This window comes from Aspergillus stella-maris, assembly GCF_047715825.1.
Source record: "Aspergillus stella-maris strain CBS 113639 unplaced genomic scaffold BDV14scaffold_20, whole genome shotgun sequence".
In the NCBI taxonomy this organism is placed as follows: domain Eukaryota; kingdom Fungi; phylum Ascomycota; class Eurotiomycetes; order Eurotiales; family Aspergillaceae; genus Aspergillus; species Aspergillus stella-maris.
The window spans coordinates 1-18220 of NW_027396814.1; the positions used below are offsets into that span (position 1 = coordinate 1).

The window sequence follows — 18220 nt, forward strand, 5'->3', positions numbered from 1 at the left end:
TTAGTGCAGTATCGTAGCTAGATTGAATGAATCAGACCTTCATATTCTTCGGGTGGTGTACCAAATATTACGTACGTGGCGAAGTTCGACACTATTCTGATATGACAGTCAAATCAGTCATACCAGAATGATATGATGAGCTGATGAAAGGTCATACCCATCATAGCAGGTTGATCCGACGGGCATGAAGGACTGGGGTATATAAGGACGCTCCTTTACCATGTAATTAGTTTTGTTCTTCGCGTCTTATCTTCGGAAATCAAGCTATCCTACTAGTTTACAAACGGCTCTATTTCCATCTATTGATCCTCTTCCTATCGTCCACAGAATATCCTTAAGACCAGCTTGGGAAGCTTCTTGAGAAGACTAGCCGGACTTATCTGACAGTCAGGTCATAGATCTCGGGTTGTTGCGCGCTCACTCGGGGCCAATTTCTTTTCTTTCTTGGTGATATACCATGCTGTCAGGATAGCTTCCAATAGTACTCACAGATCCGATGCAATGTTAAATAGATCCGCCACTGGCAGAGGTCTATCACCACTAGCCAGTATAATCTAATCTATGAAGGACCTAAAAGAAGCTCGCTTACAGTGCAGGAGCTCAGGCTTTCCGCAACTTAGGCCAGTACATATTTTGGTATATTAAAGGTTTTACATTCAGTTACCCGTGCGGCGCATGCATTGTAGTTCGGTGATCCACCTCTACCATATTATGGTGTATTGAAAGCGCCTGTAACGAATGCGAGTCTCAATTAAACGTCACTCATGTTTATAAGAGCGGTACGACCGGGGACAATAAACTTCGTTATTTTTGGGACTAGAGATTTCTGCGCTTGAGAAAATTCACGTTCTTTTGCCAGTCTGATCCCGCAGAGATCCTGCTTTGTCTGATAATAAAACTTATCCAACATGCAGTGGCCGCCAGTGATAGATACCGTGAGTTATACTCTTTCATACCTAACCATGTTACTAACAATGATAGTTTCAAGAGGATACCATACCTCTTGCAAAAACCGCCTTATACTCTCTCTTTGTTGCACTCCTCTCTCCCAACCCAACGGCAGCAAGCGCCCAAGAGCTGATACCAGGATTAGAGGATATACTGAGTACCCTGGATTACCAGACAGGTGCTATTTTGGCCTACTCCGTTCTGGAATTCGAGGGAGTAGTACACTCTATCATCAAGACTCCAGATTCAGTTCCGTTGTGTACTGCCCTCATGGATTCGTTCCACAACAACAGACAGCAGCTTGTTGCAAGCAGAGTTGTCCCGCATTACAGCAAACCTATGCCTCTCCACTTAGCGAAACTTCCCCATTTATGCCGGCATTGCCCAGAATGGCAGGAGGAGGCTGAATTCTGCATCACCGTTATGGCAGCGGAAATCACTAGAATCACCAGTGAAATGGACCGATCCAATCGACTACTTAGCCGCTTTCTCCATGACGAGGATGCTGTAACAAAGCAACTCAATCAGATCAGCATGCAGATTGTTACAATGAAAGAATTTGATCGACCTGGGCTGAAAGACATCATTCTGCGTGATCTTCACAGAAAGCGGTCGTCTCTAGAAGAGGCCGTAAATTCCTTCTCCACAGAAGAGGCCTATAAGTCATTTTCCTTGGAGAAAGCCGTTAGGTCATTTATTCTCAGGCAATACACATTCTCAGTCCTGGTGAGTCGAAGCCCCTTGCTACTTTTACTTAGCTAAAAATAGCCAGGAGAACATTAAAGGCCAGGTAGAGAGCATGATTCAAAGGGATTGGGAAGGATACACACTACAGGCCTGAAAATAAAGAGTGAAATGATTTGGTGGTCCATATAAGCACTGGAGACAAGCTTGATAAAGCACACGGCTATCCTGCTATCTGGGGTCTCGGGCTAGACTTAACTTAGTACAAATCTACAGAGAGGGTCAGGTTTTCGCCTAGAAACATTCAGCAGCTTCGTTTGAAAGGAACTTTTGAACGCAGCTCCCCCGCAAGCAGGAGTCCACATGGCGCATGTATTTAGAATTGTGAAAGTGGGCCCCCTCAGATCCACCATTGAAGCGAACTTGTAAAGGACGAATTTACGATATAAGCTCGAATCTGAGGAATGAGGCATGGATTAGGTAGACAAGATCTAGCAAACTTGCTGCTTGAAGTCAAGAGCTCTTCTTTGCTCAGCTTTCGACCCAGCATGTTGTTCAAGAAGAAGAACAATTTCAGAATAATTTTGACGTCTAGCGAATGTTAGCAGACCCAGGAAGATTATACCGTGAGAACCCTTGAAGATATTGGGGACACACGAGCCGTGTTGCTGATCTTTCTATAACCCGTTTCAGGGTTGTCGTACTGCCTTTGCAAGCTCGGGTTCGACATTCCTGTTCCAAGGAGATTTCGGTAGCAGGTCAAAATTTAGGGGAAGGGTGAACTGCTTTACAGTAGTAACCCTTGACTTAATGTTGAGATAGCCTCAGGCATCAGCTGGCAGTCACGTGCTCTCCGCACCACTGATGTCAACCAAGGTGGACTTGGATTGCTTATCTAAGCCAATCGGACATCGCCTTCCTCATTCAGTTGATCTACATATCGCTGATGTGGCCTGTCGTTTCAGAAGGATACATGATATCATATTACCCCTCTTCTTTGGGGTCGAATGAGGCCTCTGGCCAGATACATAAGCTCTATACAGACTGTAATTAGAAGAGCAAGACCTTCAATATTCATTCATTTTTATATCGATTAGTCACTCAGCTGGTATCCACCAATAAGAAGCCACCTCTGACGCTCATAACTGACTTTCCACCGATCGCCTTCTAGATAGAGAATCCAAGGGCTTCTCACGGCGATCGCTCACCTCCGAGTTCCCGACACTTAATATACTGACGTTAATTTATACTGACGTTAATTTTTAATTATCCATAGTTAACGGTCCTTTAAAGAACTATTCAGCCTAGTCAAAATCTGCATATCCCTTGGTTTGTATATCCCAAATCAATCGTCGTAATGTCTGCTGGAGTTCTGGGAATTCCTGTCCAACCAGTCCGACATTGGATACCTCCTCAGGAGTTCCATGCTGATCTGTAATGCCCCATGATACACCACTTGCAACAATGCTTGCCATTTGATGAGAGTCCAATGTATCCTTGCATGCCTCTAGCATTGCAAGAAAGTTGAAATAGTCCTGGTGGGTAAGAGATTCATTACTAAAAATATAATTATACTTTGCCTGTATTGCCAACACCCGGAGACTGGACCCAAGATGAGTACTGGTTCATAGCTGTTCGGTTTGAGAGACTATCTATTTATCATTGATTCTTTTCTTCTCCTACACTGCTCATGAAACGCAATTCTTCTTACGCCTAATTAGGGCAACTTGATAAATCTCGACAGATGATATCAAATCCCCTTAACATGTACTAACATAATCCACCTTCACAATGCATCCATTGTCGAATGTAACATGGCCGCACGCTCCACAGTCACCAAGATTGTCGTTTACTAGGTGATCGTATGCTCTGTTCAAAAGCACAATCAGTCATTAATCGCAGTCAAGAAAGGGAGAAGAGGAAGAGCAAAAGGAAGAGAGGAGAAGAGGAGAGACTTACGCCTGCATAGCCGTTCCACGAATGTGACAGTCATCGCCCTTAACGAAGATCCCGCACCCACCACCAGCATGCCGGCCATCCGTATAGCAGGCACCCGAGTCATAATCGTCATCAGTGGTGCCGTAGATAAAGTTGCCATGAATATAGCTCTTCGCGACATCGCAGAACGAGCGAAAATTGCCCGTGAAGTGGCCGCACATCCATGAGTTACCGCGGCAGGAATATTCGGACTCGGCAGGACTGTATGGGTCTTTTGTCTGCGTAGGCTTGGTTGTTGTCGTTGTCTTTGTGGTGGTAGTGGTTGTTGTTGTTGTTGTTGTTGTGGTGTACAGAGACGAGAAGATGTCTTCGATCGAGCTCGCTGTTCTAGATACAGCTGCCAAGTCAACTCCATTGTAGTAGTACTTGAAGGGCGTCACCGCAGCTGAGTCGTCATCGTCAATGGTGGTCGTTGTGGTTGTTGGCTGCGCATTACAAGCGGTGATAGTTTCACAGCTGGTCGACGTCGTCGTGGTATACGTTGAGACTGGGGAAACTAGTGAAGAGGAGATGAGCTCAGTGCAGACGTCAGCTTCGGACTCCTCGCAGTCATTGTCCTCGGAAGTACATCCATCGCCTGTGCAGATACCGTTCTTGCAGTGGTTGCCAGAGCAGGAGACCTTGTGGCAATTCGGACCGGAACATTCACCCGTCGAAATGTCGCAGAGCGGACCGATACATCCTAGCGAGATGCAGTGTAGGCCGAGGCAAAGTCCGTTTCCGTTGCAGTCTGACCCTGTGCATCCGACTTTGTGGCAGTTGCTGCCGGAACACGATCCGCTTGATGAACAGTCGCTGCCGAAACAGCCGGTCTCGTGGCATTTAGAACCCAGACAGACTGAATCTGTGTCGTCGCAGTCTGCGCCGCTGCAACCCCTCTTCACACACAGAGGGCCAGTGCATTCCCCGTCGTGGCAGTCAGGCCCGGAGCACTTGGAGTGGGAAGGAGGGTTTGGATCCTCTGGGTCTATCCAACTTTTGGTGGACTCTGAGTTGGCGCAGTTCAGAAGACAGGGTGTATCACAGAACGATGTACATTTGGTACCACAATTAGCAGTACATGTCGGACCAGGAGGTCCTCCCTGAGTGAAGGTGAGAGTGGGCGTGGGAACCTTGACGGGCATGGACGTTGTTGACCATGGCCACGGAGGAGGATACAAGGTCCTATAGCCGGTCACAGTGTGGCTGACAAATGGCCCGTTCGTGTTATTCTGCGGATTTGGGTCATTTTGAAAGGTGATCGGCTCCAAGGTGAAGCTGGGGAACAAGGTGGTGACTGTCTTGGTAACGTTCGAGTCCGTGAGGTTCCAATTCCACCAAGGAATGACACTCGCCGTTATAGTAGGCATAGTGAAAGTAGTAGTCTGTACAGTACGTGCCACAGTAGTAGTCACAGTTACAACGCCCGAGACGGTCACTGTCTCTGTTGTGGTCCAGGCCACTTCAATAGGGGTCACCAGTGGCTCGATTTCGAATGTTGTGGGCGTGGCCAGTGTACTGGGGGCCACTATCAGATTGGCGGGGGCAACGGCGGTCGCAGTATTGTTAGCACTCTCGAGTACACCTTGGTCGAGGTAGACATCGCCACTGCCATCACCGCCTCCCTCTGTGCTAGCACCATCCATCGAGCTATCAGATGAGTCCATGTCGTTGGGGTTCTTTAGACTGCCGGGACCGCCTTGGTCGAGGGCCCAGGCGAAAAGCCCTCCTAGACACTTGCTATTGGCGAAATCGGCCTTTTGCTTGTAAGTTCTAGGATTGTCGAATGAAACCCTAAATTGAACTTGTTAGGTCTTACTTTACCTAGGTGCCCTGTTCGTATTTTCCGGGCCACGTACCATTGGTTATCATTCCACGTAATCCAGTTAACTCCCGCTGTCTCATCATAGAATACCTCGGGATCATATTGCTTCAAGACCCGGTTAATCTCATAGTCCGATAGGATACCACTTGTCTCGGTGCACTGGCCTGGAGCGGCTCCTCCCGCACTGAAGGCGGATGTGTCAAAGGGGCACCCGGGAGCTGCGCAATGCGTGTCCTTGAGTGTAAAGGAGCGTCCGTAAAACCCTAGTCCAAGAAGCACCTTTGAAGGCTCGATCTTGTTTCTCCAGAGCAGATCCAATCCCGAAGAAATTTCTATTGGGGTAAATGCCCTGTTAGCATAAGGATGATAATAGAGAGAGAGAGAGAGAGAGAGAGATTCCCATAACTCACCGGTTAGGTTAGTGTGAGGGTTAATCACCGACGACGTGTAGTTACTGTTTCCATCCCAGGTGCCGTGGATGTCATAAGACATGAAGTTGAAGTAGTCAAGATATGGCTCCATGCCCTTGATATCAAATCCTTTGAGATACCCTGCTCAGGCTGTTAGTGAGAAATTCTGAAGTATTTCGGTGAAAAATAAAATTACAGTAAGAGGAAGGAATGGTAGCGGTAATTTGATAGGTGTCGCCGCATGCTTCTCTGAGCTCCTTCAAGAACGTAACAAAGTTCTTTGTGTCGGCGACGCTACCTCCTAAATATAGAAAAAGCACATCAGTATCAGAAGCACCATGTGAGTAGGGGAGGCTGCCTGTACGAACCTCTGTCATCGGCGGCCGGATACTCCCAGTCGATGTCAACACCGTCAAACCCATGATCTTCCATGAAGGAGATAATAGAGTTGATGAACGACCTCCGCTGCCCTGAAAACCGGACGATGCTGGAGAAGGGTTTGCCTCCTACATCCCAGCCGCCGACTGAGATGAAAACTTTAAGGCTGGGCTTCTTTTTTTTTCAAATCGACCAACTCTTTAATATATTCATCATCGCGTGCGTAGGTTGTGGTAATGGTTGCCGTCTTGGTATCGATTCCAGCAAAGCTGTAGAAGATATGCTGGAGCGAAGTTAGTTTTAATGTACAGTATCTCACAGAGGTAGTAGATGATCACTGACCGTCCATGGATTAGTGTCGATGTTGGCAGGCGTCAACAAATCGCAGGGGTGCTGGTAGTTCCATGCTTCGAAATAACCAATGTAGACATCTTTACTCGAGGACCCAGAGCAGGAACTGACATTGGTGAGGACCTAGTCGTATCAAGCAGGGACAAGAGATAAACATACGGCTCAGACACACGATCACATCCACTTTGGCAGCCAGTCCCGCAGAAGTCTTCGGTAGTACCACAGAATCTAAGCATAGATCAGCCGTGATTCCAGTAGACGGGGGCTACAGAATCAACTTACCCAAATCGAGAACAGCATACGTTCAACGGACAGGTCGTGTTGGCCACGGAGGCATACGCTGTGGCACATTGGAAGTCAGTGCCGATCTCAGGAACAAGTCTGGCAGAACTCACGACCACATTCAGCTGTCGCATCGCAGTCAGAGACACAGACATCATCTCCACAGAAGTCAGGACCAAAGCCACAGTAACCACTCTTGCTGCAGCAACCAGATACGCACTTTTGCGTGCTTGAGCAGGTGCCGTTCCAAGCGGCTAAAACGAATGAATTGCTCGGCAATAAAAAGAACGAAGTGAGGCCAAAAAGGCCGAAGAGACGCATTGCTACGGCTCTTTCTTTTTCAAAAGAATGACTGGTTGGATTCAACAAGAGTTTCCGGCGCTGCAGGGATTAGGTATTATAGGTGGACTTGATATAATTCCTCATTCCCGTTGATGGTTCTTCTACAAACTTCCGGTCTCCCACAGTTAGTAATAGATTCTTGTCAATTTAATGAGCTTGACAAGTTTTGTCGTATCTGGAGCTAGTATAAAATACAGTACCAGCTAGATAATGTGGTTTCGTCTACCACGAAATTGACTGTTGGGCCCAGTGCTTCCTTCTCCAATGGAATTCATCCTGCCCTGTAAGTTGTGAGAGGGACCACAAGTCAGATCCATACAGGCTACTACTACTTCCTATTCGGGATTCCTGAAAGACTCTTTCTGATCTGAATATGGTTCTCAAGCGTAGTGGAGCGCCGAATTAGATATCCACCAGGCTAATTCTACTAGTATGTGGACAATCATGTACTAGGCCCGTGGACCCCTGGATTTCATAGCGTGGGTCCTATGCTGCGGAGCACTCTGGTCGATGTTTGCGGAATGTACCGGATCGTCAATCCGGGAAAACTGAGCAGTAATAATCCTCGATATCTGGCTCGTGCGAGATTTGTCAGGAGTATAGCGGGCCTTCTAGTTCAGTGCAAACGGACAAAATCCGAACTGTCGGCCGATGAAAATTGTTAGCCTACTTGTCCAAGCTAGACTGACAAACACTGCATCCTCCCTGTCATTATTGCAGACTCTCTTTTTTCACCTTGCAGCTTGAAGGTATTCGCCCCAACCAGATCAGAAATGCGGTTGAATGAGCTCTTCACGCAAGCTTTACTCGTCGGAGTAGGGGCCACATCAGCAATCGAGAGACGCTGGACCAACGGTGATAATGCCACAGGATCAACTGACCCTAATGTCACAAATGATTGTACTTACTGGGCCAATGACATTGCGGATGGTGACACTTGCCCAAGCATAGCGGCATACTATGATATTACGGAAAGTGAATTGATTGCCTGGGTAAGCTAACCATGATGAAGCAAAAAGAAAATCTCAAACGCATTCTTATCAAGAGAACAATGTACAGAATCCAGAGCTTCAGCCAGATTTCTGTGTTTTGATCACTGGATGGAGCTACTGTGTCGCTGGCCCCCCTGTCGCCGCTACTACCAGCAAAGCGACGGTAACCACCTCCTTTGCCACTCCAGCTGGGACAATCACGTACAGTGGTACAGTAGCCCCTGTGCAAAGCGGAATTTCCTTGTCCTGTACCGAGTACTATCTGGTCGCGGAGGGCGACACTTGCTATACTATCCAAGATCAGTACATGGCCTTTACCCTTCAACAATTTTACAACTGGAATCCGTAAGTCCTCTCTGACCGCGTCATCGACATCTCTAACGTTCTTTTGGTGGCTACAGTTTTCTTTCATCTGGGTGCAAAGGTCTGACGGTAGGCGACTTTGTGTGCGTCGCTGCTGAGACAGAATCTCCTACTAGTACACAGTCGACGACGTCCGCTTTCCCGACACAAACGGGCGTTGTTACCAACTGTAAACTATTCCACCCACCTGTTACTTGTCTATAGTATTCTATTCAGAACATTCTACTAACGGAGCTTTCTCAAAAATAGGTGACAAGTGGTTCTACGTTGTTGAGGATACGAAATGTCAAACAATTTTGGATAATTATGGACTCTCCCAGGAGCAATTCTACGCCTGGAATCCAGCAACCGGACCGACATGCGATAATCTATGGCTTGACACATATGTCTGTGTTGGCGTTTCTTCTGGAGACTCGTCTTCTCCTTCTTCCACCACCGCAGCTGTAACATCTGCCACCAAAACCACGACAACATCGTCAACAGCGACGACAACAACAACATCAACAACATCAACTGCTGAAGGCTCAGCCCCAACGCCTATCCAGGTCGGCACACCCGCAGACTGCGTCACCTACTACCAAGCCTCATCAGGCGACAGCTGCTGGGCGATCACCAATGAGAAATATACCTATCTTACACAGTCACAACTTGTCACCTGGAATCCGGGTCTTGGGTCCTCCTGTAACGTTCTTCTGGGCTACTACTACTGCGTTGCGGTGAGTGATGCCCAGCCCATGCCTGGGACCATCGACTCGTGCAAGGCATGGCACCATGTTGAGTCCGGCGATGGATGCTGGGCTATCGAGCAGCAATATGATATTACGGCGGCGCAGTTTAACCAGTGGAATCCACGCGTTGGTGCTGACTGTGCTGGGTTATGGCTGGGGTATTTTGTATGTGTCGGGGTTTAGGTCGTGACTATGCAGCATCATCAGCATGCCCGTCTGTAATGATTGTTCGAGTTTGCACATTGAGGATGTATTAGAGATGTATAGGCAGTATTTGTATATCCGACAGAGGAGGGGGAAACTATCTGGTCTATGAATACATGGTATAGTGGTGCGGTAGACACTGCTTTCCCAGAGAGAAATCAACCAGCATTTAAGACATATTTCTCGATCGAATGTAATACTCTGACTAGACGCAACAACTATCTAACAACCTAGTACATAGACACCAGAGCCCAAGCCAGCGAAATGACCCAAATAGACAACCCAGAGCGCGTAAAACCTCCAGCGCCAGCACCAGTCAGATCAGTAGTCGAGCCTGGTGCATCAGATGCAGCAGTTTCAGTCCCGTTCCAAGTCTAAGAGTCACTAAGGGTGTGAGCAGAAGCTGATTCAGCTTGAGTTTGGTTGTTGCTACTAACATATGTGCTATTTCTCATGTGGCCCTGGTTTCGCGTGGGCTCTTCTGCTACGGCATCGGCTGGACCATCGACACAATAGCTCCACCCTTCAATCAGAACACAATAGTCCTTCAGTAAGGACGGGTTCTATGTTTCCAAGAAATCACGGTCAGTTATATGTAGGACACAGTCCCATGCTAAGGACTGAGAAGCACGAGATATACAGTGATGACTTACCCATGCTTTCAGCCGGTCAAACGAGATATCGAAATGGTCTTCAACTTGCGCACATGTAGCATTGGTGGATATATCGTTAGCCCAGTAACTGCAATTGGCTGTCACTCCAGGGTCGGTGGTTCCGGTAGCAGTTTCGCCGCTTGTCCAGCCGGGAATTCTCGAGGCAGTGGCTGCTCCGTTGAGGAGACCAACAACGAGAAGCAGAGACAGGTGCATAATGGTTTGTAGTCGGAATGGAGGGAATGTGATGTTGGGAATGGAAAGAGGAATGGCTGAACGAACTGCTAACAGACTAAATGGAGTTCTTGCTCTTCCTAGGGGCCATCAAAGCAAGTGGAGCAGACAAATAATACTAGCAGGAACTTTCTAGAGCCAAGCACTTCGTATCTGTGTAGCACTGCAGAATTCGATGCTTCACTATCCTTGGTTCTCTTGGCGTCTGAGTCCTGACACACCGGTGTCCCTTTGAATTCTGGAGGGCCCTGTTCTCGGAGAACAGTTCGGTATTGTTGATTAATATTGCACGGATAGTCGGGTACACCCTGGGCTGTTCCTTTGTGATCCACCCGTTTCCACACATTGTAGTATGTACTAGTCTACTACTCCACTCGCACATACCCACGAACTTGAAGGGGCATCTCGCTAGGCTAGCCTGAAGTAGTTAGCTGATGCAAAGCGGACTAAATTTGTTGATACTGTACTCTCACAGGGTGGCACCAGGTCAGTAGTAGTGGGTACCGAACTGGGCCCTTGGGCTTTGCTTCATTAACGATATAGCGAGAGAGACGATATCAACCAATGAGAATTCTTCTAATAAGCTGTACCGCGGTCGATTTTTGGATACTACTCAGAGTAGGCATTGTTCCTGTCGATCAGCCTAGTCTAGATCACTACACTCACTGGGGCTGTATGCGACTGTGCCTGTATCAGGAACAAAGCCGACTTTGGCGTCGAGTTATCCACGGAGAATGTCGGAAATTTGAGATGGATGCCTTTGGTAGTCACTCTAGAGATCCGCTACGAGGAAAATTTTCTCACTACCCATGCACCCTGAGTCTGCGGATGAGGCCACTAAGTTAATACGTAGGATACGTAGGATACGAAGCTACAAACTCGCTGCAATGTGGACCTAAAAGGGATCACTATCAATACTACTGACTAAAAAGAATATGTCTAGCTTCAGACGCCGGATCACAGATGCCGCTAGAGTCGGTTGCGAAGATTCGGCTTGCTCGGGGTAGATGGATAGTCCCAACTATAGGTGGTGCGAGCCTAGATTCCATATACAAAGACGGACAGTGACTTGCTTCTCTGCCATTGCTTGTCTATTATCTCCATGGTCAGCTATTGTGCGGCCTCTTGCTGTGGTTACAACATCACATGGCCTTTTGGACGAGTGTGCTGCGCTTCCTTGCGCTTTTCCAGGCATTGCCTGTGATTGCCCTTGCGCGTCACCATCAGGGACACAGTTATGGTCATTCTCATAAATCGCATTCCCACCCCGAGACACTTGAAAAGCGAAGGGCTACCATCCCCGCAGGAGCGCGTTCGAACATTCTTCTTGATGATGAGAGCTGCACAGCTAGGACAGGCTATGTGTCCCAGATATTCGACAACGTGCTTACTATTGTTCGTCTCCCTATCGGCTGTGGACTGCCCGCAGCCTCTATCTTTCGTCTACAGAAGGACCTTCTTTTTTTTTTCCTTCTGAAGATGCTAATATACTTTCCCCTAGTGCACAACAGCGCAAAGCGCCATCGACATCATTAACAATAGCATGGGAAAGCAGCGCTCCAAATTGACAAGTGACGAAAAGGCCAAGATAGATGTGTTCATGTCTTTGTATGGTGCCTTTGAGAATGATGATCTATCTGCTGTGTACAATGCGAAGAACAAACTCGACCAAGTGAAAGGTATGCATTCAGCCTTCTTCTCCTTTTGCTTGGGTTTCGATGTTTTCTTCCCCTGACCACTAGTTAATCTGCATCTGCATATAAACAGGGTTCTTGGACAACATGGCCGGCGGTCTCTCTGGGGATACGTTCAATATCCATTTCTTCTGCGATGACTCGCAGTGGGAATACGTTGAGGAGGACGAAGATGGAGAGCGTGCGTTCCAATTCCTATCACCCTCATCTTACCTTACCACATTCTCTGCCTGGCTCAAAGTATCAAAACTAACAACATGTTTGTTTGATTTCATTAAAAACTCTAGACTCCTACAAAATCAAAGGCGACCCTGACTCCGAAGAAACAATCATGGAGTACGGAATATGCGAACATGAGGATAACAAAGACTTGATGGCCTTCCAGGCCGATTCCAAGTCCAAGAAAAAGGACTATCTGACCGTTTGCCCGTATGGCTGGAACGAATGGGAAGGGCGACATATAACTCAGACCCGCGCGGAGTCGCTCAGTGAGCTGCTCGGAGAGTCTTTGACTGAGATTTTGGCGTCAGCGCCGGAGGTCAGCATCCTGCATGAACTGACCCATACGACATCCTTCTTCGGGGAAGAGGGTATCCTGAGTAAGTCGTCAGCCCAACTGTTACATCTGCATGCTTTCGCTATGATGGTCTCACTCTTTTCGCCTCCTATGCCCCCAGCTCGCTTGCTAATTCAGCTTTCTGGTCTCTCTTCTAGTCGATGTTGAAAATGACGCTAAGGAGGAGGTCTATGAGTTCGACCCTTGTTTCGACCTCGCACAAGCCGACAAAGATCAGACAGACATGTCTAAGGTCAGGGCGTTGAAAAATGCTGGTAGGTCAACTTACCCTTGCCTCTCCAACATGTGCCTTGTGGGCTGACTTTACCTGATAATCTTTAGACAACTTCGCTTACTTCTGTACTGGTACGCCGCTTACACCGGAATGCTTGGGCTCTTGATTCTCCTGCGTTTAGAATTGTGCTAACTAAGATCTTGCATATAGCTCTGTATCTACGCCAGTGCAACTGGAGGAATGGGCTGTGCCAGAACCCGGATAAGGTGGAATAGAAAACTGATGGCTTGGGTATCGGCGGTTCGGCTGTGGCGTGGTAGACAGGTAGGCTAGTAGATTGATGGTGATCTCCTTGTCTATCGCGTATTGCGTGTGTGTTCGCGAAATGAAGCTATAGTCATTGAGAAATTCTGTTCACATGAGAGTATATATATACCGCCTATCTCCTGCTTTAAGGAGACGACGAAGTCTCCCGGGTACTTGAATATGTTCGAAATGGTCAGCACCCATCTCCACCAGCATGTCAATAATAGGCCGACATTGCACCTCCGTAGCCCGACAATACAGGCATTTAAAAAGACGAGGATCACCTAGGATGTCCATTCCGGCGTCGACAAGTAAACAGAACTCGCCGAACTTCTGAGGCTGAATCAGCCTGCGTAATATGCGATAGTCTATATCCAATCGCATGCCATGCTGTATAAGCATCTTGATAATTTCGTAACTATCCTCCCGCTCTATAGCCTTCTGCAAGGGCGCATGAGCCTTTACGCTTTGCATCCGGCAAACCTCCCGTCGCCTCTTACGAGAGAATGAGGAGCTGGGGCTAGAACCGCCGTCAAGTAGGAGCTTGATAGTGCTCAACGGTGCACCCCGCCATATGGATGCACAGAGGGGGGTGTGGCTGTGAACTGGTAACTGGGAATCGACCTCAACGCCGCGTTGAAGGAGCACTCGAATGCGGTCTTCGTCACCCCTTGCAGCGGCATAAAACATCATAAAATGCTTCTCTGTCTTTATAGTGTGCTCCAGACGCGGTCGTATGGTGTATAAAAGCGCCAGAAGATAATCCTCGATTTCGTGATGACCCTGCGATGCAGCGTTGGCAATGGCACGGTGCCCATCCATGTCAATAGAAAGTAGATTTGCCCCCCGCCCCATAAGAGCTCGGACGGTGTTCATATGACCGTTGCGCGCTGCTAAAGAGAGCGGGCTTCGGCCATCGACGTCCTTGAAATTGATATCCGTTCCATGGTCGAGGAGCTTAAGAACAATCCCTGTATGTCCATTGGCGGTGGCCGCAGATATAGGATGACGCTGGAAGGAGGATTCCGCATGGTCTTTCACCATTCGGTGATGCTTTGCATACCGCCAGGGGGAGGTGCAGGTCCAATAGGACGATTTCCAGCGTAGATTGGGTCCGCACTCCAGAAGCCTCTCTACAACCGTTTGAGTGCCATCCTTTGCTGCGCAGTAAAGAGCAGAGTGGCTCTCTAGCTTCTGATATAGAGAGAAGAGCTGGCTGTAGAGTGTGCAGTGGAATTGAGGATGGCTCCTGATGAGAGAATCCATGTCCTTGGGAGTTAGCTCGGTGGCGATGAAGACAATGATCTCATTTGGTAAGGATAGAAGGGATGTCGCGCTAAAGATTGCGGGTGGCATTGTTGTGGCTGTATCTGGCTCACAAATCTCTTTGCGCGGCTTCGGAGTTCGGACGAAGCTGCTTGAGAAACTCGTAACTATAAGGAGCTGAGCACACAGATAATAGTTATACAACTTGGGGTCACAGTAGAACGGGGTTTCAAAATACCTGAGCGGGGCTTCGGGGTTTACCCACAAAAAAATGTTAATATTCAAGCCCCGATCAGCTTTCGGCTTAAAATCAAGTTCCCAGCTCCTAGAAAACTTCCCCTGGACGTCATGATTTCCTTTCCTACGCTTAGTATTCTCTACAAATTCACCTATATTGGTTGTTTTAAACCTCTGTAGCTTGGAAGCCGTAATAACCCTATCTATTGTGTACTCACCCTAATATCACCCACTCTCACCCTGATCTCACCCAGGTCGCGCGACCGTAAAGCGGCCTCACCCTAATCTCACCCGGGCGGCACCCACCCGACTACTGGCCGCGTTGAAGCCACACGCCGGCTGGTTAGTAGTATGGTGGGTGACCACATGCGAATCCCAGCTGTTGTATGTTTTGCTTTTTGCGAGAGGAGCGAGTAAGATAGATTTTTTGTGACAGAGGGGAGAGGAGGTGGTTGCTGTTTTTGGTGGTGGGGGATTGTAAGGCGGGTATGAACCAAGGGGACTAGGGCTATTTCGCTATAGAGGGAGCAACGGTAGATAACTAACTACCCTAAGTAAACCGCTGGTTGTCTGGAGCGAATTTCAAAAGTGCTGGTCTGCAATTACTACCCATTCTGCAGCCATTTCTGACTGTATCCTACGATAGCAGCATGGTCCTGCAGTGCAGTGCATTGTGTTATAGCAAAGTAAGTAGGTAGTAAAGGTAAGGCACACAACCTAACAGGAGGACGTTAACGACACCTGACCTAAGATTGGAGGAACTAGAACTGGACGATAGACAAGCAAGCAGGGCAGCTCTCGTCTCCAGCTGGAGATTAGGTACTGCATGGGCTAAACCTCTATGGTTCGTTAACGCCATATTCACTAGATCGTAGTCTCAAGCTAGCTACTTACCAGTCCCCGAGCTATATATCGCTGAAAACCATATAAACTATATAAAAGCATTAGGTGGTAGAAGCCCGCTTAGTTGGCTAGCTACCCTGGCTTCTACCGCCAACAGAATTGTCTTTGTCAGTGGTACTACTACTCGAGATCTCAAACGTGCGATGAACACCGATTCTCGATCCAGATCTCGCCCTTTCCCCCTCACCTCTCTCAGAAGCAGTAACATTGTCAGTACCAGCCCTCATCCTCCCCTCAACATCATCACTCGTACTCAACCCCCGACTAAACCCCATACGCAACACATCTTCCCCCGCGGCCGGAAATGGCGCAGACGCAAACTCATCCGTCACGCCGCCCTCTATATCAACGGTATTCTGCATCGTCATCATTTGCACGCCGATGTACGGTTCGTAGAAGGCTAGGCCCGGGCTTGTGGTTCCTGCTCTCCTTTGATTCCGTTCTTTGTCGAGGCTTGCGCTGCCGCGGGATGTTGTTGTTTGTGTTTGTGTTTGGCCTGATGGTGGATTTGAGGTGGGGCTGGCTCCTAGGCCGCTGTTCATGGCAGATAGGGGATGACCCTGTCCGAATCCATTTTGCCCATTGCGTTCCGACGCCCGCCGACTATCCCCTTTCGACCTAGCATTCGATGCAAGCCTCGTCCTTGATCTGCGACGGGCATATTTATTCAAGTTGCTATTACTATTCGGATTCGAGGGGTCGTTCGGGTTCGTGAATGGTGTGTAGCGCGAGTCGGCGCGACTGAATAAGCCGCGGAAGAGGGGGCGGGTTGTTGCTAGGGAGCCGGCGGTTATGGAGAGGCCGATTTCGACGCCGGACCAAATTGCTATCTTTGAGACGGAGTAATGTTAGTGTGTTGTAAAGAGGGATAGGCGGGCACGGTTGATGAGCTTACTTCGACGGTTGCGTCTGTTGGATGAGGGTGTCTTTTGCTGCTCTTAAAAATAGTGCTAGGCTCTTAATCTTGTAGTACTTTAAACTGATTATATGGTTCTTGGCTATAGCTATGCTATATCTATAGCTGGAGGTAATAAAAGGTGCTCTTAACCAGCCCTAATTCATACTGCCATAAATTATGTAAAGACCAAGAATAGTAACTTGCTGGGCGACATTGTCACAATAGTAGAAGTTAATAAATAATTTATCTGTCTTTGCCTTACAGCCACTAGACAGCCCATCCCAGGGATTAAGGGCACCACCCTGAAATTCTGGCATTATAAAGGGCTGTTTAGGTAAGACTTTGTTAAAATAGGCTGTGTAGTCTATTAAGGTAAAGGATAAATTTAATAAGCTGTAGTTATTAGGAATGCATAACTAACAGGAAGGCTTGCCCTGTTAGTTACAACCATGGATATTAGATTAAAGGGCAACTTACATAGTTATTAAGGCCATATATATGGACATTTCCTCCAGCCCCAACAGTATTGTAATTAACAAACCATGATTTATAAGCTTGCCCAGGCATGTTGTGTGTTAAGGGAACAACCAGGCTATTGGACTGCGCGTTCACGAAAAGTTGCTTTATATACTTAATGGGGATGGGCTTTGGAATCTTTTCCAAGACATCCTTCCATTGCTAAGGAAATTTATTCTTAATCTAGTACAACAAGATAGTGCCATCTTTGGTAACTTAACATGGAACTATAATCTTTTTAAACTTGTCCATGTACAGCCTTTATGCTGCTGTCCAGGTGGTATTATTATTGCGCAGGTCTTTATATTCTCCAGTCGTAAGCCATAATGGTATACCACCAGCATTGGTTTCTTTATAAATATAAGGGCCAGGCCTGGCATGAACAAAGAGACCAATATCCTTGGTAATTTCATAAATCTTTCCAATGTCATGAGCGCCAGTCTTAAAATTAACTATATTACTACTTGGTGCGTGAAAGCCCCAATGGCTATAGAATAATATAGTATTTATTCCCATTGCCTTGATCTTCTCCATAGTATCCACCCACATCTTTAGAATAGGCAAATAAAATGAATGGAATTCACTACCAAAAGAGAAAAGCCACTTGCTATTGTAAATAAGGCTGTAGTGGTCCCATTATATAGTCTTATTGCCAAGTTTGGTATCTTAAGTTGGCCAAGTTATATTTTTAGTAGCATGGGTAAAAGGCAAGCATAGAGCAAACGCAAGCACAGATATAATTTGGTTTTTAACACGCATGGTGGCGAGATTGTAAGAATGTCGTGATTATAAAGCTAAAAACACCATTATAGTAGAATTAACATCATAATTTATAGCTATACTTGCTGTTTGACCATTTGGGTTGATGGGCAAGCTGATGTTGGAGGCTGCAGTGCAGCCACGGTGATCAACACACATGGAGGACTTCTTCCACCAGTCATAGGAAAGGACAGTCAAGGGAGGTAAAAAGCGGGGAAAGCCGTATATCAAGAGCTCTTGGAGCTTTCTCGCCAGGGTTATGTTAATTTATCCTGCGCCATGGATCGGGATAATTCAATACGGGTTATTGCGCGTTCGATTGCCCTGCTGAAGGGGATTGCACTGATCACGACAATGGCACTTTCCGCGCCAAGGGATCAATAAGAAAAAGGCGTTATAAAATGTCTTGATGTTGTATTGGTGCAGAGGGGATTTTCATGTTAATTGCCCCAAGTTTGCCGATGATCCTTGTGTGAATC

At 47.4% G+C, this 18220-nt stretch overlaps 5 protein-coding genes across 5 annotated transcripts; 2 read left to right on the top strand and 3 right to left on the bottom strand.

The window, feature by feature from the left end:
* Positions 1-908: 908 nt before the first annotated feature.
* On the top strand, positions 909-1789 carry BDV14DRAFT_199018 (uncharacterized protein; the record flags this gene model as incomplete). The annotated part of the gene is made up of 3 exons (XM_073773136.1): positions 909-935; positions 982-1674; positions 1721-1789. 3 exons carry the CDS (start codon positions 909-911, stop codon positions 1787-1789), a joined length of 789 nt encoding a protein of 262 aa, XP_073629180.1.
* Positions 1790-3587: 1798 nt separating this feature from the next.
* BDV14DRAFT_189005 (uncharacterized protein) lies at positions 3588-7176 on the bottom strand (the record flags this gene model as incomplete). The annotated part of the gene is made up of 9 exons (XM_073771145.1): positions 3588-3957; positions 3997-5403; positions 5469-5783; positions 6182-6388; positions 6420-6505; positions 6565-6679; positions 6733-6801; positions 6856-6913; positions 6969-7176. 9 exons carry the CDS (start codon positions 7174-7176, stop codon positions 3588-3590), a joined length of 2835 nt encoding a protein of 944 aa, XP_073629181.1.
* Positions 7177-7970: 794 nt separating this feature from the next.
* On the top strand, positions 7971-9463 carry BDV14DRAFT_189006 (LysM peptidoglycan-binding domain-containing protein; the record flags this gene model as incomplete). The annotated part of the gene is made up of 4 exons (XM_073771146.1): positions 7971-8189; positions 8257-8492; positions 8591-8721; positions 8757-9463. The coding sequence occupies 4 exons, from the start codon at positions 7971-7973 to the stop codon at positions 9461-9463; spliced, it is 1293 nt and encodes a 430-aa protein (XP_073629182.1).
* A 138-nt stretch (positions 9464-9601) lies between these two features.
* Positions 9602-10622, bottom strand: BDV14DRAFT_171270 (uncharacterized protein). Its single transcript, XM_073768363.1, has 2 exons — positions 10138-10622; positions 9602-10047 (listed from the first exon to the last, which is right to left on the bottom strand). Exons 1-2 carry the CDS (start codon positions 10351-10353, stop codon positions 9859-9861), a joined length of 405 nt encoding a protein of 134 aa, XP_073629183.1. The 5' UTR covers positions 10354-10622; the 3' UTR covers positions 9602-9858.
* Positions 10623-13270: 2648 nt separating this feature from the next.
* On the bottom strand, positions 13271-14518 carry BDV14DRAFT_199021 (ankyrin repeat-containing domain protein; the record flags this gene model as incomplete). The annotated part of the gene is made up of 1 exon (XM_073773137.1): positions 13271-14518. The coding sequence occupies one exon, from the start codon at positions 14516-14518 to the stop codon at positions 13271-13273; it is 1248 nt and encodes a 415-aa protein (XP_073629184.1).
* Positions 14519-18220: the final 3702 nt, after the last annotated feature.

Bases quoted from the DNA above. Each gene is read 5' to 3' on its own strand.
- BDV14DRAFT_171270 (XM_073768363.1), bottom strand. From the start codon at position 10,353: ATGCACCTGTCTCTGCTTCTCGTTGTTGGTCTCCTCAACGGAGCAGCC. The intron at 10,048-10,137 runs GTAAGTCATCAC...TTGGAAACATAG, and splicing joins TTGACCGGCTGAAAGCATGG to AACCCGTCCTTACTGAAGGA.